The 27,360-nt window shown below is 38.4% G+C and overlaps 1 protein-coding gene across 1 annotated transcript in view; it reads right to left on the bottom strand.

The window, feature by feature from the left end:
* The window catches only part of ZCWPW2 (zinc finger CW-type and PWWP domain containing 2), a 147,711-nt gene that overhangs the window by 9,127 nt on the left and 111,224 nt on the right, over positions 1–27,360 (bottom strand). The window contains exons 8-10 of the mRNA XM_027871942.1: positions 8,078–8,163; positions 7,962–7,998; positions 5,437–5,504 (exon numbers count right to left, since the gene is read on the bottom strand). Of these exons, the coding sequence (XP_027727743.1) occupies positions 5,437–5,504; positions 7,962–7,998; positions 8,078–8,163 (191 nt within the window). The remainder of the gene's footprint in view (positions 1–5,436; positions 5,505–7,961; positions 7,999–8,077; positions 8,164–27,360) is intronic.

The following is a 27,360-nucleotide window of genomic DNA, read 5'->3' as shown; positions in this document are numbered from 1 at the left end:
GAGTCAACAATTCTTCCCACAGGCCCAGGAAGGGCCAGGAGCTAAGTAAACCCAGACAAACACTCACAACAGGTTGAACCTGCAGTTCTCTTCCTCTGAATGTGCAGAGCCTTCTAGCTAGCAGACAGGGCATGGGGCAAGCATCAATCTACTGGAACTCCAACTAGAGCAAGTCTGTAATTATTTAACCTAGGCTCAAACTAGGGTTAGGAGCTTGTAAAGTTCAGACCAGGGGGAAAGCAATCTGATTTCACCTGAGATCAGACCAGTGGTCACTGAAAGTGTAAAGGTCCCTGACCCAAGCTACCTTAAGATCCTTTTCTTACCTAACTATGTATATTTTTTACAAGTTTTTGTTTTCTTAAAATTTTTTGGAGCCAAGGTGGGCAGAGTTCTGCCCCTGCCTCAGAGTTAGTGATAGTCTCATTCCCTTCCAGGGTGAGAAGAAAATAATGTCTGACTAAGGCTACAATTTCTGTAATTCACAGTAAGGCATCAGACCTTTTCTTTGGCCTTCAAGGGAAAGTCTGAACACTCATTTACACATAAAATCGACTTGTCTTCAAACTTTGTGTTCTTAGTTTGTAGGACTTGATGCTAAGATCTCCTAATGCAGTGTCCATAAGGTAGACTGGGGGCTACTGCAGACAAGACCTTCACTGCAGACAAGACTATTCAGCTGATGACACTTCACTGCGATATGGAAGGGACCATTGGCTCCAATCCATCCTCCATTCAGCCATTAAAGTGATTTTCCTAAAACACAGGTCCAATCATGTCACTCCCTACTCAATAAATTCCAGCAGCTCCCTATTGCTTCCACAATCAAATACAAAATGCTGTTTGGAATTCAAAGCCCCTCATAAGCTGCCCTCCCCGCCCCACACACATACCTTTCCAGTGTTCTTATACCTTACTCCCCGTAAGAATATACTCTTCTGGTCAGTGACACTGGCCTCCTGGCTGTTCCATAAACAAGATACTCCATCTCTTAGCTCCAGGCATTTTCTCTGGCTAGCTCCCCCCACCTGGAACAGTCTCCCTCTTCAATTCCACCTACTGATTTCCTAGGCTTTCTATAAATCTCAACAAAAATACCACATTTTACTAGAAACCTTTCCCAACTCCTCTAAATTCTGGTGCCTTCCTTCTGTTATTATTTTCTATTTATGTTATATATAGCTTGCTTCGTATATATTAGTTTGCATGTTATCTCCCTCATTAGACTATAGACTCCTTGAGGGCAGGGGACTATCTTTTGCCTCTTTCTTATATCCCAGTGCTTAGCACAGTGCCTAGCACAGAGTAGGCCCTTAATGAATGTTTATTGATTGGTTTGTTCTCAAAGGCTATAGTAGTAGATCACAAACTGTGGAAGATCCTACAAAGCTTCAAGTATGAGTACTACAGCTGAAAAAACTGTGTTCTGATAATATGTAAACTGTATGTCTACTATTGGAAGACCAGCCCAGTTAAATTGGGAGAAGTTCATCACTAGGTTGGCTGCAAGGTGTGTCCAAAGTAACAATTCTTTTTTTTTGTTTTGTTTTGTTTTTTAGGCAATTGGGGTTAAGTGACTTGCCCAGGGTCACACAGCTAGTAAGTGAGAGGCGTGTGTTCTGAGGCTGGGTTTGAACTCAGGTCTTCCTGACTTCAGGGCCGGTGCTCTATCCACTGCACCACCTAGCTGCCCCCAAAGTAATAATTCTTGGGATCACAGATTAATCATAGAGTTTTCAAGCTGTGTGGGAGGAGTTCCCACACGAATGAAACTGTAAGTCCTTGAAATGTTGAAGAAAGAAAAAAAAGATGCTGATATGTGCATTTTTACATTTCCAAGATTAGAAAAGCAACAGTCAAATTAGTAATGATAGTGAATTCAACTGCACTGAAAAATGGCATTTTGGATTATTTATTTTAGATATAAACAGTGAAAACACCTTTATTTCTTTTGGTCATAAAAAAAAAATCAGATCATGAATTAAATGATGAACCAATACTGGTAACACCAAATCAACAGAGACAAGATACTGCTTCCATTGCAATGGGACCATTTCTTCTCTGACTTCCAGCAATACTCCCTCAGTTGACAGAGCTCAAAATAATCCCCAAAGAATATATGTTATTATTGCCAATGATCCACAGATTGGGCTGGTAAAATTGGTCAATGATAGCCTCTGGGCATAGAAAAAGAATGAATGCCTTTGTTGATTGTGTGCCCAATCATCTTCCATCAATACTGATTATCCTGTAGTTTCACTGACTTGTTTCAATTTATTGTGAAGTGTAGAATGGTAGTATTATAGTAGCTCTATTACTCTGTGAAGGTAAAAAGGATCTCATAGTGAAAAATCCATATCTGGCCTTTTGAAATCAACCTAAGTAAAATAAATCAGGATACTTTGTTGGTGGTAGCAGTATTTTTTCTTCATTTTTGAGAAGAAATAACTCACTATTTCTCTCATAAATCAGTCTTCTGAACTTTTTCAATGCATAGCTATAGAATTTTTTTTAATTCAATTTTCTTTAAATGATTAAAGACACTATCTTCTCCCAATGCAAAGAGGCTATAGGTTGTGTTAATATAAAGATGACATAAAGAACTTTCTTAAAAAGAGGTCACCAACTAGTCGACAGACATTTATTTATCAATAAACTTATTATGTGCCAGGCACTATGCTACTTACTGAGAATACAAATACAAACAGAAAGTAAAATAGTTCCTGCCCTTAAGGAACTTACATTCTAATGGCAAGTAGTAAATGCTTAATAAATGCTTGTTGACTGGCACGCTGACTTCCATGGCTTCAATTATCATCTCTACACAGATGGCTCCTATCATCTACATACCAGACTTATCTGTAGCTCCTGCATCACCAACTTCCTCCTGGATATCTTTACCTGGGTGTCCCATGCATATCTCAAACTCAGCCTGTCCAAAATGAAACTCCTTATTTTCCCTCTATACCTGTCCCTCCTATCTCCTAGATTTCTTTTAAGAGCTCTCCCATTCTTCCATTTACTCAGGTTCACAACTTTGCAGTAACCATCAATCCTTCACTTTCATCACATAGATCCCATCAAGCATCTCTCCTCTTCTCTATACTCCCATGACTGCCTCCCTGAGTCAAGCTTCCCTAGCATAGTACAGTAGCCATGAAAGTAAAGGGGTGCTTGTGCTGGGACCCCAGCCCTAAGATCATGTCTCTGGAAGACTCCTAATCTCTCAGTAGGTCCCTGCCCTGTGAAAAAAAATTTCCCTTGTTGCAAAACCTACGCAGGCCTGACTCTATAATTCCTTTATCTGAATAAGACACAGGGATACTGACCCAAGGACTCTCTTTCTGGTGCCAGATTCCCCAAGGTCCATGCCTCTGGCAACAAAACTAAAACTGTTCTTTTCTCCCTCAATGTCTGGTATCAACAAAGTTATCTCTGCTGACTCCCTGAATTTTCCCATCCATAGATCACTGACACCTGCTCCCAAAGACACCCAGACCCCTTGCGTTACCTAATTAGCATCTTTAAATAGATCCTGCCCCTTTTACTCTATAAGCTTTAGATTCACCCCCATTAAGTTGCACGTTCCCCAAAGGAACTTTGCCTGCTACTATTGGTATTACAATAAACCTTGCTACTTGAATGAAAGCAGACTTGAGTGTGTGAATTCATTTCAGGCAACTCCACCTTGTACCCTGTCATTTTGGGGGTTCCTAGCATCCCAAACCATGTCAGAAGTGCCAAAATAATCTTTCTAAAGCAAAAGTCTAAAGATGGCATTCTCCAGATTGAGTTCAGTAGCTCCCTACTGTCTCCAAAATAAAATGTGAACCTTTTTGTTTGATATTTAAAGTCCCTCCATATCTGTACCCAGCCTACCTCAGCAGACTTATTTCATAACACTTCCCTTCATTCCTTCTGCCTTCCATCCAAGCTGGTCTCCTGGATGCTCCCCAGGCCTGAGCTGATGTCTCCTCTGTTTTTTGTTTTGCACTGACCCAAAAAGTTCTCCTCCTCACTCTCTTCCTCCTCTTCCCCCTTCCCCTATCCACCTCCCCATCTCTGTCTCTTGGAATTCTCACTTTTTTCAGGGCCACTTTCTTCAGGCCTTTCCTGATTTTCCCCATATGTTAATGTTTCCCTCTCCCTCAAATTATATTTCCTTTATTTATACTTAGATTTCCTTCTCTGAGTACACACATGCTGGCATTTTACTCCTTAGCTCTAAATATAATAGAAGCTCCTTGAGAGCAAGGGCCATTTCAGTTTTGTCTTTGTGTCCCATCACTTCACAATGTTCCTTGCAGATACTAAGCACTTAATAGATGACAGCTGAATTGAAAATTGAGGACAGGTACATAAATTAACTGTTCCAAAAAACTTACAACTTTTAACTCTTCCATAGCTCTGAAAGGCACACCACAAAAGCCCTAAGTCCCACTTGTTTGCCTACTCAGACTGCCCAAGTGTGGGGGAGAGGAATGGCTTCTGAAGGGTTCCAATGCTACATTTTGCTCTTAACCAGCAGCACTGATGTCATAGCACTCCAGCTTTTACCAATTAATCCAGCCAACTGTGTTATGTTCTTCTTTGCTTTCATGCTTTCTGGCTGTGTGGCCAGTCTCTTCTCTTTGTTTATCCAATGGGAAATAAGACTTGTGCTTCCTCACAGACTTAAGAGGATGACAAAATGAGACAACGGGTGGAGAGCACTTCAAATAAACTTCAACTGGTCCAAGGTCAGCTGTTGTTCCCGGTGCCTTTTCCTTTTAGCCCAATTTTGTCCCTTTTGGTTTAGCACAAATGGCTGTGTTAACACAAGGTTAGTTATTCTGAAGGTCCTGGGTTAGAGTCCCCAGTCTGGGTCTGTGCCCTGTCTAACCTCCACCTCTCTGGGCCTCAGCTTCCTCATCTCTGAATCAAGGGTTTAGACTTGATGACTTCTAAAACCACTTGCAGTTCTAAATCCTACAATCTCACAACACTTAACTCTGGCTGGCATTCCCTTCCTGGGATGCTATTGTCAAGTTCTTACAAACTGGTTCTTTATTCTAAGACAAAACAAACAAACCCAAACCAACCATTCCTATACATGTCAATATAAGAAAAATACAATTCACTAGATAACAAACCTAAAAACAAAAGAAAAGCACCAATACATAATTCCAAGATCAAAAAGAGAGTGAAGGCAAAAATATGATTATAACCCAGGATCTTTTCCAGAGCCAATGATCAAAATAACAATCTTCTCTCAATGACTGGACCTAAAAGACCTAGTAATCTTTGTCATTGTGCCTAGGCAGTCAGGGGTGGAGTGAATGGGTGTGTAAAATCTGTTTGTGGAAAGTTTTTTTTTTTCCTCCAAAGATATGGATACTGATTTTGTGAAATGAAATTTAAGTAACAGAACTAAGGCCATTACGAATTTTTACATACCTGTGTTTTCCTTTAATAAGGCATCATCTGAGCAGGCTATTTCAAAAGAATATTTGAAGAATCCTTTCCTGTAAAAAGAATTTGACATATTTCTTTCAAATAATCAAGCACATTAAGCAATAATCAAGCAATTAAGATTCATGTATATTTAATTAAAATTGTGAATTATGAAAACTTCCTATTTTCCCCTGAAGGTACCTTTTCTGAATTGTTTTATTAGGAATATTTTGAAATACAACTTGTTTATGAAAAGGTCCTGTTCTTATTTGTTTGTACTTATCTGGGCAAAACTCTCTGTGTCTTGGTAGAGTAGATAATGACAATGTTTTCCCTTTTGGACCAGCACAAACAAGAAATGGCTTATGACTAAGGGTTTCAGTTCTAACCCTACTGCTCTCCTTCAGGCCAGTCTGTAGCTTGCAAAGATTTCTGGAAGCTTCCTCAACAAGCTTTGAGTGGCTCTGCTCTACCTACATACTAGAAGTTTCCCTAAAACTTTCTTATGGCTCCTGTGAGCCTGAGGCACAATCTATAAGAGAATTTGCTGCTGCTGCTGCTGCTGCTGCTGCTGCTGCTGCTGCTGCTGCTGCTCCTGAAAAACCAGGATCTGGCAGATAAGCCCCAGCTAGGACTGCTACTACAAGTAGAATGTGACCAGCACCTGAACACACAGACACAACCCAAGCCCTCAGCCCTCTCTTCTAAGTTTGGTACCTATAGAGCTGCCTTGGCAGAAGCAGGGGAGCTCATTAATTCTCCAAGGTCTGTCTCAAGGTTGCATTCCCAGTTTGTAAAATGCAACCTGCTCTGAGCCATCTAATTTGCATTTTCCCACACTTGACATTTATATTTTAAAGTCCTGCTGTAATATATGTATATAAACAGAGAGTTGCACACACTTCCTCTACATTTCTAAGACTGTTATTAATCTGTTTGTCATTATTTCATTTATTTGCTCTTCAGAAAATATTATAAACAAGTTTCACTACAACAGCAAACAATGAAAAAATATAATAGAGGTAGTTTCTGTGCATGTATTTTTCAAATTCATTATAATATCTTTATATTTTTAATACATACCTTTTATTTTTTCTAAAACTGCACTTTTTATTTTTATTATCATTTTGGGAGCTTTTCATCTGTGAGACAAAATCAACAAATTTTAGGTTAATTTCTTTAAAACGGTTAATGATTCTAATTTATTTAAAAGACTAAAACTAGGCCTTGTCCTCTGATTAGACCAATAGAGTATCTTAGTACAGGAAAAAAAATTAGATTCATTTGGATAATTTTTTAGATTCATAAAATATCAGATTTTGAAAGACCACATGGGTCATCCTGACTCAAGTTCTGTCCAAACAAGAATCCCTTCTACGTCACACCCTTCAAGGAAATTTTCTAGCTTTTGCTTGAAGAGCCACAATAAGAGGAAACTCACTACCTACCAAGACAGCCCATTCTACCATTAGCTAGCTCTGTGAGGAAATTTTTATTTAGAAAATCCTAGACCATTTGCAACTTCTACCCATTGCTTCTGGTTCAGCTTCGTGGGGAAAAGTGGAACAAATTGAACTCCTCTTTAGCTGACAGTGCTTCAAATACTGCAATTCTGCTTCATTCATGCAGCACACCATGATGGGCAGTCCTTTGTCAGTATCTCCCAAGTCACATAACTGATTCCAAAGTTCTTCAGAGAGGCATTGAGAGTGTCCTTGCTCCTTTTTTGTTTGTTTGTTTGTTTTTGTTTTGTTTTGTTTTTTGGTGAGGCTATTGGGGTTAAGTGACTTGCCCAGGGTCACACAGCTAGTGAGTATCATGTGTCTGAGGCCAGATTTGAACTCAGGTCCTCCTGACTCCAAAGCTGGAGCTCTATCCACTTCGCCACCTAGCTGGCCCCCCTAGAGTGTCCTTGTATCACTTCTTCTGACCACCACCTGAGTGCCTACTTTGTGTGATTCTCCATAAAATAGTCTTTTAGGCAAGTCTATGTTTGGTATGCAAACAACACGGCCAGCCCATTGGAGATGTGCTCTCTGCAGTAGAGTTCGAATGAGTGACAGTTTAGCTCAAGAAAGGACCTCAGTGTCCAGTGCCTTATCTTGCCAGGTGATCTTCAGAATCTTCCTAAGACAATTCAAAAGGAAGCAATTCAGTTTCCTGGCATGGCACTCCTCGACTGTCTAGGTTTCACAGGCATACAGCACAATGGCTCTGTAGACCTTCAGTCTGGTAGTCAGTCTAATACCTCTTCTGTCCCACACTTTCCTTTGGAGCCTCCCAAACACTGACCTACCTCTGGTAAGGCCTGTGTCAACCCCATTACCTATGTAGACATCCCTGGAAAGTATAGGTAGGCCCAGATAGGTAAACTTATCCACAGCATTCAAAATTTCTCCATTTGCTGTAACCAAGGGTTCCACGTATTAATAGTGCAGTACTGCTGGTGGAGAACTTGTGTTCTCTCGGTATTAATTGTTAGGCCAAAACTAGTACAAGCAGCAGAGAATCAATCCACACTCCGTTACATCTCAGCTTGACAGGCTGCATCGAGTGCACGATCATCTGCACACAAAAAAATCACGCACCAACTCTCTCTCCACTTTAGTCTCGGCTTGTAGCCTTTTCAAGTTAAATAGTTTACCATCAGTGCAGTAGCTGACCTCGATGACGTTTTCATCCTTGTTGAAGGCATCTGACAACATTGCTGAAAACATCACGCTAAAAAGTCTGGGAACAAGCGCACAGTCTTGCTTTACCCCATTGGGGAGTAGGAAAGTGCAAAACTCGAGCATCATCCATTATCCAGAACCCAGAGAAGCGTGCTATCATCAAATTTATGTACAATACTAATAAACCTCTCTGGGCAACCAAATTTTGACAATTTTTCACAAGCCCTCACAACTGAAAGTATCAAAGGCTGATCAATGAATGTTGTGTAGAGACCTCTGTTCTGCTCCTGGCATTTCTCCTGCAGTTGTGAGGCAGGAAACACCATATTACCACTCCTCAGCCCTTTCTGAAGCCACACCGGCTCTAAGATAGATAAACATCTTCCAGGTGAAGGATCACTCTATTAAGGAAAACTCAGGCAAGAATCTTGCAAGTAATGACAGACAGACATTCTATTGTGATTGTCTCCTCTTGCTATATAACCCAGAAAATTTCAATCAGTTTTTGTATGAGCAGTGGACCCCCTGCCTTGTAAATCTCAGCTGGAATAGAATCAGTACCAGGTGCTTTGCCACATGAGAGGAGCCTAATGGCATTTAAAACCTTTTCTTCAGTTGGAAATTTGGCTAAAGAAGGGTTGACTTCTACCTGAGGTATACAGTCAATGGCTTCAACATTGATTGATGATGGTCTGCTAAGAACACTATGGAAATATTCAGCCCACCTTTCCAGGATCATGTCCTTATCACTAATTAATGTGGCTCCATCAGCACGGAGTAACTGAGAGGCACCATAGGTCTTTGGCCCATAAATAGCCTTTAGAGTGCCCTAAAAGTGCTTTGGATTATTACTATTAGAATAAAACTGAATTTTATCTGCCTTCTGACTTAGCCAAAAATCCTGCATCTCTCCAATCTTCACTTGCACTTTATTTTTGATGGAGTTAAATGCTACCTTCTTAGAAACTGATGAACTATCTTACTGGAGTTCTCATTTTTCATTTAGCAGCTTCTGAATTTCCCCATCACTTTTGTCAAACCAATCTTGATATTTTTGAGTGTTCTGTCCCAGATGAGTAAATGCAGTACTACGCACCAAACCTCTGAAAGCTGTCTACTCCTTTTATGCTCCACTGCTGCCAACTGTGGGCTCTGTTTTCCCTCCAAGTTAGCAAGGATTGTTCCCATTCAGAGAAGCACTCTAATCTGTTGAAATTTTCTTTTGATACTTGTCTTTCTTTGAAGATGCCATTGTTGAATGTGAATATTTAACTTGCAGAGGATAAGTCCATGGTCAGTCCAGCACTCTATACCACATATTGCCTTTGTCATTCTCACATCCTGTCTATCTCTTCTCTTTACAATGATATAGTCTGTCTGCATCTGTGAAGTTTTACTGTTTAAGTAAACTGAAGATTGTGATAGTAATGAGGTCATGAGATGCACAAGTCTTCAATAGTAAGTGATCACTGCTGTTGCTATCTCCAACTCCATTCCTCCCAATGACTTTCTCCCATGTCTGGTAGTCTATGCCTACTCTTGCATTTAAGTCACCCAGAATCATAAGCTTGTCTTCTTTTGGCAGACTGATGATGAGAATTTCCAGGTCTTCATAAAAATTTTTGTTTGACCTCATCAGGGTTCATCATAATGGGAGCACATGCACTGATGATGTTGGCATGGCACTTTCCTGCAACTGGCAATCACACTGTCATGAGTTCGTCATTTACTCCTTTTGGTAGGCATACAAGCCTATTGTCTAGATTAGTTTTGATTATAAAACCACAGTGCTCCCTTTCACTGTGGCCACTCTAAAAAAACGTGAATCCAGCTCCAATATCAGTAAGCTGGCCTTTATTTGCCAGCTTTGTTTCACTCAGGGCTGCTATTTTAATGTAATACCTGCTGAGTTCTCTCACAACAAGACCTATTTGTCTTTCAGTTCTACTGGATTTTGTGCTGTCTATAAGTGTGCACATTCCATGTACTGATGGTAAATGGAATCATCTTTGCAAAAGTTTCTGTGCATTTTCTTTTTTGTTTTGACCACAGGGTGGGATCCCCACCTGCTGCAATAAGCAGACCAGGGTTAGGTGAAGCAGACAATTTTCAAGTGTTTTCTAGCCCCTTTCTCACACAAGGAGGTGAGCAGTACAGTCCTTAAAAGACCACTCAGACACCCAGGGGGCTGCAGGATCCCACATGATTTATCTGGTCAGATGACTTGAGTTCCTCAAGAGCACATAAAGACTCTCTTGTTATCTCCTTGGGCATCAGATCCCAAGGAGCCATTTCTTTTCTGTTCTTTCTCACCCAAAGATCCCTCTCCTCTGCAGAAAAAAGAAACACAATCATTGTGAAGCAGTGATACTTTTCTCTCCACAGTCAGTCATCATCAAACCATCCACTTGAAGAAGCAGTCCTCTCTCAGCTCTGCTGGGTCCTCCCTCTTCCTCTACTACAAACAACTCTTTGTGTTAATCTGAATGTTCATCACCAACCTTCAGCTTGTTTGGAGCTTTAACACTCCTAGAAGTTCTTTTAGAGTCATGTTAGAATTTTTTAATCATTCTGTTTTTGTCCTTGTTTCCATCTTCTGTACATAGCTTTAAAAAAAAAATCTTACTTGTTTAGTGAGTTCCTTGGCATATGTATTAGTCTCTTTAGACAACCTCCCCCCTCCCCCCTTCCCCCCCCATTTCTCTTTCATTATTGATCACAACCTTGGACTGAACTTTTAACCCTGGAAAGCTCTCTTACAGGTACACTTAATCAGTCAAATGGGTCATATTGCCTTCCTCCGAATATAAACCTTCTACTTTCCTGCCTCAAAGCTTATGTTTGATACTTTTTGCTCCTAGAATGTCTTTCCTACTCCCCAGATCTCACCCTATAAAAATACCACTCACATAGGAAGACACCTAAAAATCTTGCCTCCTGGGGCAGCTAGGTGGCACAGTGGATAGAGCACCAGCCCTGGAGTCAGGAGGACCTGAGTTCAAATCCAGCCTCAGATACATAACACTCACTAGCTGTGTGACTCTGGACAAGTCACTTAACCCCAATTGCCTCACCAAAAAAAATAATCTTGCCTCCATAAAGTCTTTCCTGATTACTCCAATAATAACTTAGTTCAACATATTAAGTACATACTATGTGCAAAGTATTTATTGTTTGTACCATTCACATAGCATTGTCATATGCATATTCTACATTGTCATATTACAGCTCATTTACCTCTAGGAGTTCTACTTGGTTTCTACTACATCATCATCATACCTCCTCCCTATTTCTGCACCTCTCCTGCCTCCTAACCCATGAACCAGGATAAGCTTATCGCCAAGAAACTCATCATCACAGAGACTGCTTCAGGTTTAGCACTAACACCTTGTCGGAGCCCTCAGTTACCTCTGTCTCTCTGACTGAAGGACTGGAGAATGAAGCAAAAAAGTTCATCCCAAAGCTTCTCTTTAAAGAGGGCCCAGAAGCTCAGTTCAGTCAACTCTTCATTTCTCTCCAGCTACTCTGCTGGGTTTTGAATCTACCATCATCATGCCCCCCCCTCCCCGCCCCCGCCCCATGCTGGGTACTCTCTGCCCTCTCATCCCTCTTCCCACCTCCCACATCTTATTTGAGCTTCTTTTTTGTTCTATCTTTCCCTATTAGATAGTAAGCTCTTTAAGGACTATCTTCCTTTTTCTAATTTGTATCCCCCAACATTTAGCACAGCTCCTGGCACATATAGGCACTTAATAAATGTTTATTACATTATATTGTATTGTAGCTATTGTGTATATTTTCTCATCTCCCTAACAATACAGTAAGCTCCTAGAGGTCAGTGAACTATACTTTGAGCATAAAAATTACTCAACTATTTGCTGTATGGACGAAGAATGAGTCACTGCCCCTGCACAGATTTACAGAAAAGTAGTTCAGCATTCATGTTCAACAGCCAATAAGCTGTCATATTCCTATATGAAGGTCAGATGACTTGAACAGTTAACATCAACTGGAAGTTTTTCAGTCTTCATCCTTAGCTTCTAGACAGTACATCAATCCCTTCCAGACAATGAATTTCAGCTTCCCTTCCCTTTCTGTTCTCTCCAACCTGACTTGACTAGCTATTCTTTACCCTTCTTTACTCAGTTCAAAGAGTGTTTCCATAAACACAGTACAACACAAAAAGAAGATTATGTATGAAGCAACAAACCACCATTTTATACCATGTATTTTTTAAAGTATGTAATAAATTCTAAACATTAGATTCAAAACTGTCTTACTTACCTGTGTTTCCTATTAAACTTCCTTCTGTCTTCTGTGCATTTAAAAATACTACAATGGTCCTTTAAAAAAATCCACATTGCTAACTCCTTCTTTCCAAATCCTCCCCCCAATTCAAAACAAAGAGAAATAATGAAGTTCACCTTTGAAAAGTTTACTTTAATCATACCTCCATTAGCTATATGAGTATTTAAAGTTACTTTAAAGTCTTTTGTGAATTTTTATATGGCTATGTTATAACATAAAAGATCTGTTTTCACCAACACCCCATAAGTCCATGCCAAAACAATCCTAGGGTATTTCTAGAACTTTTCAAGCATTTTCCAGATATGTATGTAAAAGTATTGCATAGTTAAATTACATAGGACAGTTGTATTTTGAAGTGGGAGGGCCAAGGGCCCTTAGAAATCCTCTAATCCAATCCACTTATTTTACAGATAAGTAAACTGTAGCCCAAGGAAGAGAACTAGTTTGTCCAAAGTTATATAGGTACTGAGTAGCAGATATGAAACCAGGCATCCTGATTCTGCATTCAATATTATATTGAATATTACACCACAATATAGCAAACCATTTTAAATGGAAAATAACATCACATTACCACTGGAAAATGTAAAATAGTCCAAGTTTTATGAAAAAATAGTATCTTAGAATCATAGATTTAGGGTTGGAGAGAACTTATGAACTCATGTATTCCAACTCCTTCAATTTATAAATGAGGAAACTGAGACTCAGAGAAGTTAGTAACTTGTCCAAAGTCTCTCAAATAGTAAGTGGCATCCCTGGGACTTGAACCTAGGTCATGAGCACCAGGCTGCCTCATTTGAATTGTCCAAGGATCTGACACCACTCCTCATATTAGCCTAAGTCATAAAGCATATCTAAAAATTAAAATAATATATTTTCTTCTTGACTAGTCAAGTTGACAACTATTTATTAAACACCTAATATATTCCAGGCCTTATGTTAAGTGCTAAGAATATAAAGAAAGGTAATATCAGTTCCTGTGTCCAAGGAGTTCACAACTGAATGAGGAAGACAAGATACAAACAACTATGTACAAACAAGATACAGAGAGTATAAAATAGAGATTATTAGCAGAGGAAAGACACCATCATTAAGGGAGATAGGAAAGACTTCTTGTAGAAGGTGAGATTTTAGCTGACATTTGAAGGAATCCAGGGAAGTCAGGAGGTGGATATAAGGGAGACAATTCCAAGTATGGGCAAGAGTCAGTAAAAATTCATGGAGTCAAGAGATGGAGTATCTTGTTTGAGGAAGAGTGGCAAGGCCAGTGTCATTGGATACTATAGTAAATAGAAAAAAATAAGGTGTAAGAAGACTGAAAAATGTACAGAGGAGCCAGTAGGGGCTATGGAGTTCAACTAGAGGATTTTATATTTGAACCTTGATTAAAGAAGGAAAGAAAATCCATCTACACATTTTTCAGGTCCAAAAACGGATGTTGCAGTACCTAATATCCATCACCTGTCAGGAGGCAGGTAATATATGTCATCATAACTTTGACATGGTTGGTCATTATATTGGTCAGAGTTCTTAAGTCTTTCAAAGCCCTTTTTCTTCTACCCATTTCTATTAAGAGTAATTGTTGCTCTAATTTCTTTTTGGAGTCTTCAATTTTTTTGAAGCCAGCATTTTGAAAATTATATGTGTTACTTGCTATAATGTCTCAGGATCCTCTCTGGTATCTCAAGACAGATTGTTACAAACATAATAGCCCCTGGGTCAGGCTTTTCAGGTCTGAGTTACAGTAGCACCACACTGGCCAGGTAGGCTTCACACTTGCCACAGTCTCAGCTGCTACTCAAGGCTTCCAAGCTTCCTCTGGAGATTTCTCTGATCGTGTTGCCGCTGTCCATGTGGGAAGTGCCCCCTTCCCTATTACCCATGTACTTCTACCTGAATTTTTGTGCAATTCTGAGTTGGAAGAATCCAACATAATTTAAGAATTTAACATAGTTTCTCTCTGGATTTCTAGATCATTATTTGATCTGGTATAAACTTTAGAGTTTAGCCGAGGCAGGTATGTAGAAGCTGAGAAGTCTGACTACTGTTGAAATAGTTATCTTGTCAAGAAGTCCTGCTGACCCAATTTTGAAGCTTCTTTTCACTTTAGAAGTAGTCTTCCAAGAAACATGATAAGCCATCAATCCTCTTCTTCAAAACTTTGTTTAAATCCACTTCTTCCATGAAGCTCTCTTTGATTGAGTGGAAATGACACACAGGCAACCACCTTATTCTTACAAAAGGAAATCAATCAGCTTCATAAAAAGAATTTGGGCAAGTGTGAAAATGGACATCTTATATAAACCCAAGCAGCAAGAACAGGAAACCTCTCTATTTCGAGGAGCTGTAGAGTGCCTGCCTCCATGGGCATTGTCCTCCCAGTTCTATTTCTGACATCCTCTTGGTCTCAGAACCATGACCCCTCTATTCCTGGCTCACTCTGGAACTTCTTTCAGTCCCTGGGTCCTCCTCACCTTGGAGGTCTACTCACCATGGAATAACCTTCTGCAGGGCCCATTCCCCTTTTCTCACTGGGGAGTTCTGCCTGACGCATCCATTTTTTCGAACCGTGGGAGCTTCCCTGCTTTCATTCTTCTCCCAACTTTGTTCCTGCCTTTCTTTGGACTTCAGAACCATGTCCCCAAGTCAGCTACCTTTATCCTTAACTACTTAATTCAACGCAGATCTAACCGAAATTACTTTAAAAAAAACATGTTTGTTGTACCTTCATTTCTTCAGTGCAGAGTTGTGATTTAGCATTTTATTCTCATGAAAGATATAAATGTATACTACAATATCTTATCTTGAGATGAATTGTCAGCCAATAATCACTAAAGAGGTGCCTATTTTGACAGAATTGCCCAGAGTAAATGTATGGGCCTTGAATAATTCACATAAGCTTCTTGTCAAAAGTGATAGTAAAGAAGGAAAAGCCAATAACCTTATTCCCCTCTGTAAGGTATTTTGAGGAAGTAAAAAGAATCCCAGTTATATGCAACATCTTGAACGATTATTAATTATATACCTTGAACATCTGGCGAGTGTAAATAAAAGGAAGGACTTGCCACCTAGGAAATGATTTTTCAACACTTTTAAAATGGGGTAGAGATGCTGAAAGGATTATTTTCTAGAGTTATTGTGTATAATTTTCTTTCTGGTCTAAATGATCAACTTTTTTGTACTTTAAACATTATTCCAACAGAAAGAAGACAAATTTAGTATTTCTAACAAGTAAGTAAATTTGTAAGAGACATATACACGTAGTCCATATTCTATCCCAGCTAGAGTGGAATTTAATAACCATGTTAGACATAGGCACTATCTTGGCATCTTCACATTTCCCCCTCCCACCATCAGTTATATTAAAGATCAGCCAAAAGGACTAAAATATTTTGCTGCTGCTAGGTGCCTAGCTTTAAAAACAACAATAAGTTTATATTCAGTTTTTGGCTTGAAATGCAAAACAGCATTTTTTTTCTGAAAATAGGTGACCACTTGGTCTACTTTGAGTTGCAGTATCCTCTCTCAGTACCCCCTAAATCCTACTAGTGATGGGGAATAATTAGAAACTCAAAGGAACTCTACAGTAAGCTTCATGAATCGCAAAAAAAGTTAAAAGGCTGACATTCATAATAAGAAAGAAAAAAAGCCCTTTTAGTTGTAGTGATCTCTACTAGAAACAGAGAAGTCAGAAGCAGGTTTAAATTATAGGTTTAAATTCCTTAGCTTGCATATACAGAAGAATTTAAAGACAGATTTAATAGAAACAAGTTACCAAGAGAAATAGTAGGCCTTCTTATTCTTTTCTGGCAGCTCTGTAAGAATAAAATAGATGCCCATTTGTCCAGAATGTAGATAGCAGAAGGTATGAGAAATCCCCACAAGACCCAAACCCATTTTAACTAAATATGGTTCTTCATTAAATACTTTAACTTTTTACGTTTCCAAAGGAGAGTGTTGGAGGATGACAGAATTAAGGACAAAAACTTCTGAGGAAGTTCAAATGAATCTTTGAAAGAGTTGCTGCCACTGGGTCTTCCATGATTCTGAGGGCCATGTTATACTCTCTGACAAAAGTGCAAAATAATCTCTCACCTGTCTTACTGTCACTCCTTAAATGATAATTGTATTCTATTATTCAAATGAGGGATCAGTGTCAATTACTGTGAGCCTTCAAAAGGATTCCCTTTCCAGGTTAATACATACAAATAATAATTTTTCTCTTCCCTTCCTATTTTGTGGCTTCTCTAAATTCCCTCTAAAAAGCTACATGGACGGAGCCAAGATGGCAGAGTAGAGGGAGTATTCTAGCCAAACTTTCCCAATATTCTCCCCTACATAATTTTAAAATAACATATCAAAGCAAATTCTAAAGCATCATAACCAACAAAAGGTGAAGGTGAGATATTTTTCCATTCCAGAACAACTTAGGAGGTCAAAAGGAAAGGTTGATGGCACTGGGGTGGGAGCTGGCCTGAACTGCAAAATGCTGGCAACACCCACCCCAGAGACAGTAAGGGGATTGGAAACTTGGTCAGAAAGAGATTCTAGGAGACCCCTGTGCTAACACTGGGTACAGGAATGGTGTCATTTGGCAACTCCATTACCCAGATCCCAGTAGCAGTTACAGGGTGGAGAGGAGCACTTATGCTTGCAAAAGAGTCGGGGCCCTAGTTCTGGGTTGCAGTTCCAGGGAGGAGAGAAGTTGTCATGAAGAAGTAGATACCCTACGTAGGTTAGGATTAGAAACAAGACCAGGAAAACAGTGACCATGCTTCTCCCAGATCACATCATCTTGGAAGTACCAACAACTTAAAATCTTCCAGAACTAGATGTGAAAACAGCAGCATGAAAATGCCTGAAGCTTGGGATGATGAGAACCCCTCCTCCCCACCTAAGGTGAGCAGAGCCTAAATCTAACATAAGCTCATAGTAAAGAATTAGGATTGAAAATGATCAAACAACATTATGAGAACCTGACCATAAAAAATTACCATGGTGACAGGGAAGCTCAAGACACAAGTTCAGAAGAAGATAATGACATGAAAACATCTACAAGCAAAGCCTCAAAGGAAAACACAGATTAGACATAAACCCAGTGAGAATTCTTCAAAGAGCTAAAGAAAGATATTTATTATTTTTCCAATTACATGTAAAAACAATTTTAACATTCTTTTTAAAAAATTTTGAATTCCCAATTCTCTCTCTCCTTCCCCTCACCCTTCCCTGAGATGGTAAGGAACTTTATATAGGTTATACATGTACACAGAAAGATTTTTTTAAAAGAGCCATAAAATTATTTAAAAAATTAAATAAGGAAAAAAAATCAAATAAGAGAAGTAGAGGAAAAACTAGGAAAAGAAATAAAAGCAATGAAAAAGAATTATGAAAAGAGAGAATTAATAGCTTAGTAAAAGAGGTACAAAAATGCTGAAGAAAATAACTACTTGAAAAATCAGAATTGGCTAAGTGAAAGAAGAGGTACAAAAACTTACTGAGGAAAATAACTCCTTAAAAATTAGAATTGCTCAAGGGGAAGTTAATGACTCTATGAGACACCAAGAAACAATTAAACAAAATCAAAATAATGAAAAAATGGAAGAAAATTGAAATATATCATCTGAAAAACAACCAACCTGGAAAATAGATCTAGGATAGATTATTTAAGAATTATTGGTCTATGTGAAAGGCATGATTAAAAAAATAACCTAGACATTGTATTTCAAGAAATTATAAAGGGAAACTGCCCAAATACCTTAGAACCAGGATGTAAAATAAAAATTGAAAGAATCCACTGATTAGATTATCTACTAAAAGAGATTTCAAAATGAAAACTCACAGGAATAGTATAGCCAAATTCTAGAGCTCCTAGATCAAGAAGAAAATACTGCAAGCAGCCAGAAAAACAACAACAACAACAACAACAACAGTTCAAATACTGTGGAGCCACAGTCAGAATCTCACAACATTTAGCAGCTACCATGATAAAGGAGAAGAGTGCTTGAAATATGATATTCTGGATGGCAAAGGAGCTACAATAAAACCAATAATAATGTACCCAGCAAAACTGGGTATAATCCCACAGGGGGATATGGACATTTAATGAAATAAAGGACTTCCAAATATTCCTGATGAAAAGAGGAGAGCTGAATAGAAAATCTGACATTCAAACACAAGATTCAGGTAAGGTATAGAAAGGTAAACATAAGTGAGATGCCATGACAAACTTAATAAGGTTAAACTGTATACAATCCTATATAGGAAGATGTTACATATAGCCTCCAAGAAAATTATCATCATTAGGGCAATTAAGAGTCTACTTAAACAAAGGACACAGGAGTGGGCTGATTATGTTGGGATGATCTCAAAAGAAAAATGGAAGGATGCACTAGGAGAAGGGGAAAGGGAGAGGAAGAATGCAAAAATTATCTTACATAATAGAGGCACAGAATGAAGAGGTTTTACAATGCAGGGTAAAATGGGGAGAGGAATAGGTAACACTTGAAACTCACTCTTAACTATTACTGTTTCAAAGAGGGAAGAATATATATATGTGTATGTATATACATACATACATGCATATACATTCAGTTTGATAATAGAAATTCATTTTACCCAACAGGGAAGTAGGATAAAGGGATAAGAGAAAGGCAAGGGTGGTGGATGATAAGAGGAAGGGAACATTAAGGGAGATAGTGACAGGAAGCAAAAAAGACTTTTGAGGAGAGACAGGGATGGGGAAAGACAGGAAAAGAGAGAGAAACAGAGACAGAGAGACAGACAGAGAGAGACAGAGACACAGAGAGAAGAAGGAGAAGAAAGAATAGGAAAAGGAGAAGGAGGAGGAGGAGGAAGAGGAGAAGGAGAAATGATAGAGGGAAATACACAGTTAGAATCATAACTTTGAATATTAATGTATGAATTCACTCATAAAATGGAAGTAGATAGCAGAATAGATTAGAAACTGGAATCCAACAACATGGTATTTATAAGAGACACAGTGGAAACAGAAAGACATGCACAGAGTTAAAATAAGGGGCTGGAGTAGAATCTATTATGCTTCAGCTGAGGTAAAAAAGGCAGAGGTACCAATCATGATCTCAGACAAAGCAAAAATAGACTTAATTAAAAGAGATAATCAGGGAAACTACATTTTTCTAAAAGGTACCACAGACAATGAAGTAATATTAATCTTAAACATACAAATTCTTAAAGAAGAAGTTAAATGAATTATAGGAGAAAATAAATGAATAAATAAAAATATATAGATATAGATATATAGATATACTAGTGGAGCACCTCAACTTTCCTCTCTCAGGCCCACATATCATATAATCTAACCATGAAATAAATAAGAAAGAAGTTAAGGAGGTGAGTAGAATTTTATAAAAGTTAGATATGATAAACTTTTGAGAGAAAAGAATAGGAATAGAAAGGAATATACCATTTTCTCAGCTGTATGTGGCACCTACACAAAAACTGAACGTGTATTAGGGCATGAAAACCTCATAAACAAATGCATTGTATCAGAAATATTTCTTTTAATAACCGCTTTTGGACCACAATACAATTAAAATTACATTGAATAAAGGGCCTTGTAAGTATAGACAAAAAATTAATTGGAATCCAAATAATCTTATCCTAAAAAATGAGTGGGTCAAAGAACAAATCATAGAAACAATCAATATTTCATTAAAGATAATGACAATAATGAGACAACATACCAAAATTTGTGGGATATAGCCAAAGCGGTACTTAAAGAAAAATTCAAATCTCTAAACACTTATATCAATTAAAGAGAGAAAGAGCAGAGCAATAAATTCAGCATGAAACTTAAAAAAAAAGCCAAAAAGAATAAATTAAAAATCCTCAATTAAATATCAAAATAGAAATTGTAAAAATCAAAGAAAAGGTTAATAAAATTGAACATTAAAAAACTGAACTAATAAATTAGCCTAGGAGGAAAAAATGAGGAAAAAATAAAATACATAAAACATTAATTTTATTTTAAAAAGAAAAAATCAAATAACAATATCAAAAAGGAAAATATTAATTGCTGAGACAATATAACAAAATGACAATTCTACCAAAATTAATTTACTTATTCAGTGCCATACCAATCAAACTACAAAAGATTTATTTTATAGAGCTATAAAAATAATAACAAAATTCATCTGGAAGAACAAAAGTTCAATAATATCAAGAATCAATGAAAAAAAGTGAAGGAAAGCAGCTTAGCAGTATCAGGTTTCAAACTATATTACAAAACAATAATCATTGAAACAATCTGATAATGACAAAGAAATACAGTAGTGGATCAATGGAATAGATTAGGTACACAATATATAGTAGCAAATATTCATAGTGATCTAATGCTTAATAAAACCAAAGATCTAAGTTTTGTGAGCAAGAACTTACCATCTGACAAAATTTGCCAGGAAAATTTCTAAGTAGTCTGGCAGAAATTAGGTGTAGAACAACATCTCACATCATATACCAAGATAAGGTCTAAATGGGTACATGATTGAGACAAAATGGGTGATTTCATAAACAAATTGGGAAAGCATAGAAAAAAATTACCTGTCAGATCTATGGATAAGGGAAGGATTTGTGTCCAAACAAGAGATAGAGAAGATCATGGGCAATAAAATGGCTCATTTTGATTACATGAAATGGAGAAGTTTTGCTGTAACAAAACCAATGCAGCCAAAACTAGAAGGAAAGCAAAAGTGGAGGGAGGGATTTTTTATAGCAATTTTCTCTCGTCATTTTTCAAATATGTAGGAAACTGAATCAAATTTATAAAAATAAAAGCCATTTCCCAATTGATAAATTGCCAAAGAATATAACCAGGACATTTTTAAAAAGAAGAAATAAATGCTATCAATAGTCATATAAAAATGCTCTAAATCACTAATATTTAAGATCAATACAAATTAAAATAATTCTGAGATACCACTTTATACCTTTCAGATTGGCTAACATAACAGAAAAGGAAAGTGACAAATACTAGAAGGGATGTGGAAAAACAGGGACACAAATTAGTGGAGTTGTGAATTGGTCCAACCATTCTGGAGTACAATTTGCAACTATACTCAAAGGGCTATATAACTGTGCATACTCTTTGATGCAGGAATACTGTTACTAGAGTTGTATTCCAAAGAGATCAAGGAAAGAAGAAAAGGATCCACATGTACAAAAATATTTATAGCCATTCTTTTTGTGATGGCAAAGAATTGGAAATTGAAGGGATGCTCATAAATTGAGGAATGGCTGAACAAACTGTGGTATTTGATTGTTATGGAAAATATTTTTGTGCTGTAAGAAATGATGAAGCGGATGGTTTCAGAAACACCTGGGAAGCCTTACGTGAACTGATACAAAGTGAAGTGAGCAGAAACACGAGAACTTTACATACAATAACAGCAATATTATAGTGACAATCAAAGACATAGCTACTCTGATCAATACAATAATCTACCTCCAGAGAGAGAACTGACAAACTCTGGGTGCTGACTGAAGTGCACATTTTTTCACTTGATTTTTTTTCTGCAACATGGGTAATATGGAAATGTGTTTTGCATGACTTCATACATATAATGAGTATCACACTGCATACCTTCAAAAAAAGGGAGAGAATTTGCGCCTGAAAATATCAAAAATAAATATAAGAAAATAACATGATATGAAGGGAATCTATGCACCATCTGGGATTTTCCTGGAACCCCTAAGTCCCTCCTCAACTCTCTGAATATCCCTTAAAGATGGACACAGCAGTACTATGTGACCTTGGACAAGCCACTTCATCTTTGTAAACCTCAGTTTCCTCTTCTGTAAAGTGGATATAATAATAGCAATGTTACATAATCCATAAGGTTAGTGAGGAGAAAAGGCTTTGCAAACTGAAAGAGCTTCACAAAATTGAGATTTCATTATTGTAACCATTGGTCATAAGTAGATTACAAGTCCCTCAACAGAATCTTGAAGGGCAAATGACAAAGCATCTTTTCTCTAGTTCTCCAGGAGTCAAGATAGAATTGCAGTGAGTATATGTAATAATAGGTATCTCGTAACCATTGATAATTTTGAACTAATGTTCTTAGCAACACATTCATAATCATAGGAACAATGAAGAGTTTATGTTCATTTTAAAGGTAGAGAGAAATGAAGGGAAAGTCCATGCATGGAATGATTCATAGGAGCTGATTTTCTGTGATTCCATTAGGCACTTGGATCCAAAATGTCAATTATATACTTGAACTGTAATATTGGTCCATCTCGTTTGATACTATTAATTTACACTAATGTAGTGCTCTTTTCTCAGTAATTGTTTCACTGCTTTGTAGATGGGAGAGAGAGGGAGAAAGAAGCAAGGTAGGGAGCAGGGAGAAGACATATCTAGTGTTACAGTCAAAGCCCACACAAGAAACAAAACTACAATTCCATACTTTTCTAACCTTGCACTAAGTAAAGGATCTCTTTATATCTGTTTTCTTTTTTTGGGGGGGGGGGGGAGAAGGATAATTCCAAACCTTAGAGAAGCTCAGTGATTATTTATGTGTATAAAAACATAGAGGTGTTTTTAAAAAGATTTTAGAATTGTTATTTTTTAAAAAATTTTGTTGAGATGAAATCATACCTCTAAAGAAGTGGAACCAGGAAAAATGAAAAATAAAATAAAATAATAACAAAATAAACATAAAGATAGAGGAACTATAAAACTCAGTTTCTAGATCCAAATAGCAGTGAGTACATATGACAGTTATGCACCATGTTTCTGTAGACTGATGATGGGGACTCAAACTGAAGAAGTTTGTTTCTCAATAGAACCTGCAAAGACCAATTAAATCCTATAGAGTATATACTATTTCTTTCTAGTTCAAAACAAAAAAAATAAAATAGTCAACAATGAGACTCCTTACTGATGTGCATCAAACTTCCTGCTCTAAGTGGTACCCAACTTTCATATATTCAAAAAACTAAATTTATGTCAATTAATTTCCTGAATTAACCCACTTTGACAAATGAGTTGCTCTGTATAGGGAATTTTTTTCATTACACTTCTATGCTAATAAGGATAACATTTAAATAGTGCTTTATTCTGCAGTAATAAGGAAGAAAATTCTAAAAGGACAAATGATAAAATTCCTAATTAAGAGACATCAATTTAGGTCTCACAAATAAGCATCAGGACTCTATGATGAAAGTCTACGTTACTTTACAGAAGCGCTCCCCTCTGGCCTGTTCTTCAGTGTTTTTCAGGTCACCTCTCAGACCACCAGCAGGGACAGTGACTTCCAGGCACTTTGCTTTGCAGATGGAAAGATTGTCACCTATAGTGGTCTGCCCAAAGTATGCTCTGTGGCTATGACCCTTTTAAAACATATGTGTGTGGAGGTGGAGGAGAGGGAATTATGAGAAGATGATGGTGCATGTAGGACCTAGGGGGCACAAATCCCCCCCAAAAAATATCGCTAGTAAAGCTCTAAAAATGCACTGGAAGTAATAATGACAAAAAATAACTAAACTAAACTCAAACTTCTTGAACTCCTAATCCTGCCTTCATATTTGGGAAGTTCAACAAACATATTAATATTCCCTCAAATATTCTAACTTTCCAGTTCTTCAAGCTACTTAACTCCCATCAACACCTCCATCCTACTTCAGCTCTACTCAATGATAGTCACACACTTGCCATCAGCCCCAAGTGTTCCACTTCCACATTCATGAACTTGGAAATTCCTCTGAGCCTTATTTTTATTATTCCCTCTTCCTGTCTTTTTCATCATCATAGACACCTCGAATTCCTCCACCCCTCAGTTCTTTTCTAGGTTATCATTTGTACACTGACTACACTCTCCTTGCTTCTCTTTCTTGACCTTTTGGTGAACCAGTTCACCAAACTACACTATCCTCTGAGCTCTAGTCTCTTACCTCCTCAACTTATCAATGTCTACCAAGTCCTATTTTTTAATTACTCCCACCACCTGAACAAAATTATATTGACTGGTTCCACTATAAATTTGTTACATAATCTCAAAGGTGTCCTCACTGTTGCAAGGAAATTCTTTCATACCTCCCAAATCCAGTCACTGTTCCACTCACTGCAATAGCTATTCCAAACCTTTTTATCACTCTTCAAATATTCCATCTTACCCCATGCTCCCACCCTTTTAGGTGAAGACATTGCTTCATATTTCAAAGGAAAAAAGCAAGCCATTCACTAAGAGCTCCCGCTTCTCTCCTCCTTACCTCACATCCCTCAGATGTTTTCCCCTATGATCTCATCCTTTATTCCTGTCTCTCAAGGAGAGGTATCACCTCTCTTCACCAAGGCAAACCCTTCCACATGCACTCCTGATCCCATTCTAACTCATCTTCTCCAGATTGCCTCTCCTGGCATCTCACTCTCTCACTAATCTTTAATTCCTCCCTATCTATTGGCTGTTTCTCTGCTGCCACATCTTCCCTATCCTCAGAAAACAGTCACTCAATCCATGGACTCTTTTTCCTATATTTCTCCTCCATTTCATGACCAAACAAATTGGTGCCTCTATTCCTCCCCAATCACCTTCTTCTGTGCCCTCCACAATCTCACTTCTGATTTCATTGTTCAACTTAAACTGCTCTCTCCAAAGCTCTTGATTGCCAAATAGAATGGCTTTTTCTCAATGTTCAACCTTCCTGACTTCCCTACAGCTGTGGCACTATTGAGAACTGGTTTTGACTGAATATTTTCTCCTCTCTACATTTTCATGACACGATTTTCTCCTGGTTCTCCTCCTACCTGTCCAATTGTTCTCTCTCAGTCTCCTTTGCAGGATCTTCCTCCAGGTCATTCCCATTAATTTTCGGTGTCCCACAAGTCTCTGCCCTGGGCCTTTTTCTCTTTTCCTTCTATACTATTTCATTTAGTGACCTCATCTGCTCTCAGAGATTCAACTATCATCTCTGTGCAGATGATTCTCAGATCTATCCTTAATTTCTTTCCTGATTCACATTACCAACTGCCTACTGGACACCTCAAACTAGATGTCCCAAAAATGTATTAAATTCAACATATCCAAAACAGAACTCATTCTCTTTTCCCTCCTCCCACAGGCCCCTCTTGGGTACTACCATCCTCCAGTCACTCAGGCTCACAATCTTTGCTCTTTGACTCCTCATTTGCATTCAGTCTGTCATCAAGTCCTGTCATCACTGTTTTTATGGCACTTCTCAAATATGCCCTTTCCCTCCAGCCACGCAGCTTCCACCTTGCTATAGGCCATTCCCATCTTGCCCTTGTACCACAGAGGTAGCCTTTGGGCTGGCTTCCTCACCACAAATCTTCTCCAGCTCCAATCTGCTGCCAAAGTGATTTTCCTAAAGTACAGCTCTGACTATATCACCTGTCTACTCAATAAGCTACATTGGCTCCCTATTACCTCCAGGAACAAATATAAAATCCTGCTTGACTTTTACCTTCACCTAGCCCTTCACCACCTGCTCCTTTCTAGGGGTTGCGAGGTGGCACAGTGGATGGAGAGCCAGGCCACAAGTCAGGAAGACCTGAGTTCAAATCGAGACTCAGCTACTTAATAGCTGTATGACCCTGAGCAAAAAACTTAACTTCTGTTTGCCCCAATTTCCTTATCTGTAAAATGGGGATGATAACAGTAGCTATCTCCCAGAGCTGTCATGAGGATCAAACAAGATAATAACTGTAAAGCTCTTGGCACCCTGCCTGGCACATAGTAGGTTCTATATCAATGTTAGCTGGTACTATTATTTTCCATTCTTCTCATACTTTACTTCCTTCCACATACTCGAGGATTCAGTGGCACTGAACTTGTTCCCCTTACATGACAGCCTACCTCCTCACTTCACTGGCCGTGCCTCCTGCTGGCACTGCCCTCCCTCCTCACCTCTATCTCCTGGCCTCCCTACGTTCCTTCAAGACTTGGTTCAAATCCCAACTTCTGACAGAGGCTTTTTCCTAGTCTTCACCTCCTTCTACCCCCATCAATTCCTGTTAATGTCTTCCTTTTAAGATTACACTTAGTCACTTACTTCAATCCCATTTACACTGTATATCTTGTTTGCGCATAGTTGTTTGCATGTTGTCTCCCCTGAAAGACTGTGAGCTCTTGGTGGGCAGGGACCATGAACTCCACTTCCTTTGTGTCCTAAGTGTTCAGCACAGGGCCTGGCACATAGTTAGTTCTTAATAATTGTTTGTTGACTAACTGACATCCAGGTCTAGATTCTATAAACAAACTGCCAGAATTCTCAGAAGTAGGATACAGATACAAGCTAGAAGATGTAGAAGGCAAAGGACACAAGTAGCCACATCCCATAGCAGGAGGCAAGGCCGGATCAAGGGTACTAGTGGGGTGACCCCAGTGCACGTTAGCCAAAACATGAGACAGCACAAGATGAGCACCCAAGGAAGTCCCAGCTATAGTGAGAGACAGGGTCAGAGTAGTGCCCATCATGGAGCAACCCAGGAGCTCCAAGCCCAGAATGAACAGCACTTAGGCAGCCTGGTCCATTAGCTAGGTAGCTCATTCCTAAATTTCTATAGAAGATAAAGCCAGACAACTCCTGTGGACAGCAGTGCCTAAACTCAGCTTCTGGACTCAGGATCAAGCAGGACTTACGCACACAATCCTAGTGTATGAGAGCAGAGTTGGACTCAGGTACAAGCCCCCAATCTAGAAAATGAGGATGGAAATAAGAGTAAACAAAAGAAAACACCAAACAAGATGAAGAAATATCTTGGACTGAGAGAAGCCCAAGGGGGTGAGTCTAGAAGAAGAAAATAACTCCACAACACATCCAAATAGAGTCTCGGGGAAAAGAATGTCTGACCACAAGAATTAGGAGAGTACCTAGAAGAAATGAAAGAACAGTTAAAATATGGAATACCTAGGAAAGAAAAAATGGCAAGGAAAATAAATACCTT

Source organism: Vombatus ursinus, unplaced genomic scaffold (assembly GCF_900497805.2).
Source record: "Vombatus ursinus unplaced genomic scaffold, bare-nosed wombat genome assembly UNPS02014799.1, whole genome shotgun sequence".
Lineage (NCBI taxonomy): Eukaryota > Metazoa > Chordata > Mammalia > Diprotodontia > Vombatidae > Vombatus > Vombatus ursinus.
This window is presented reverse-complemented; position numbering and strand designations above follow the sequence as displayed.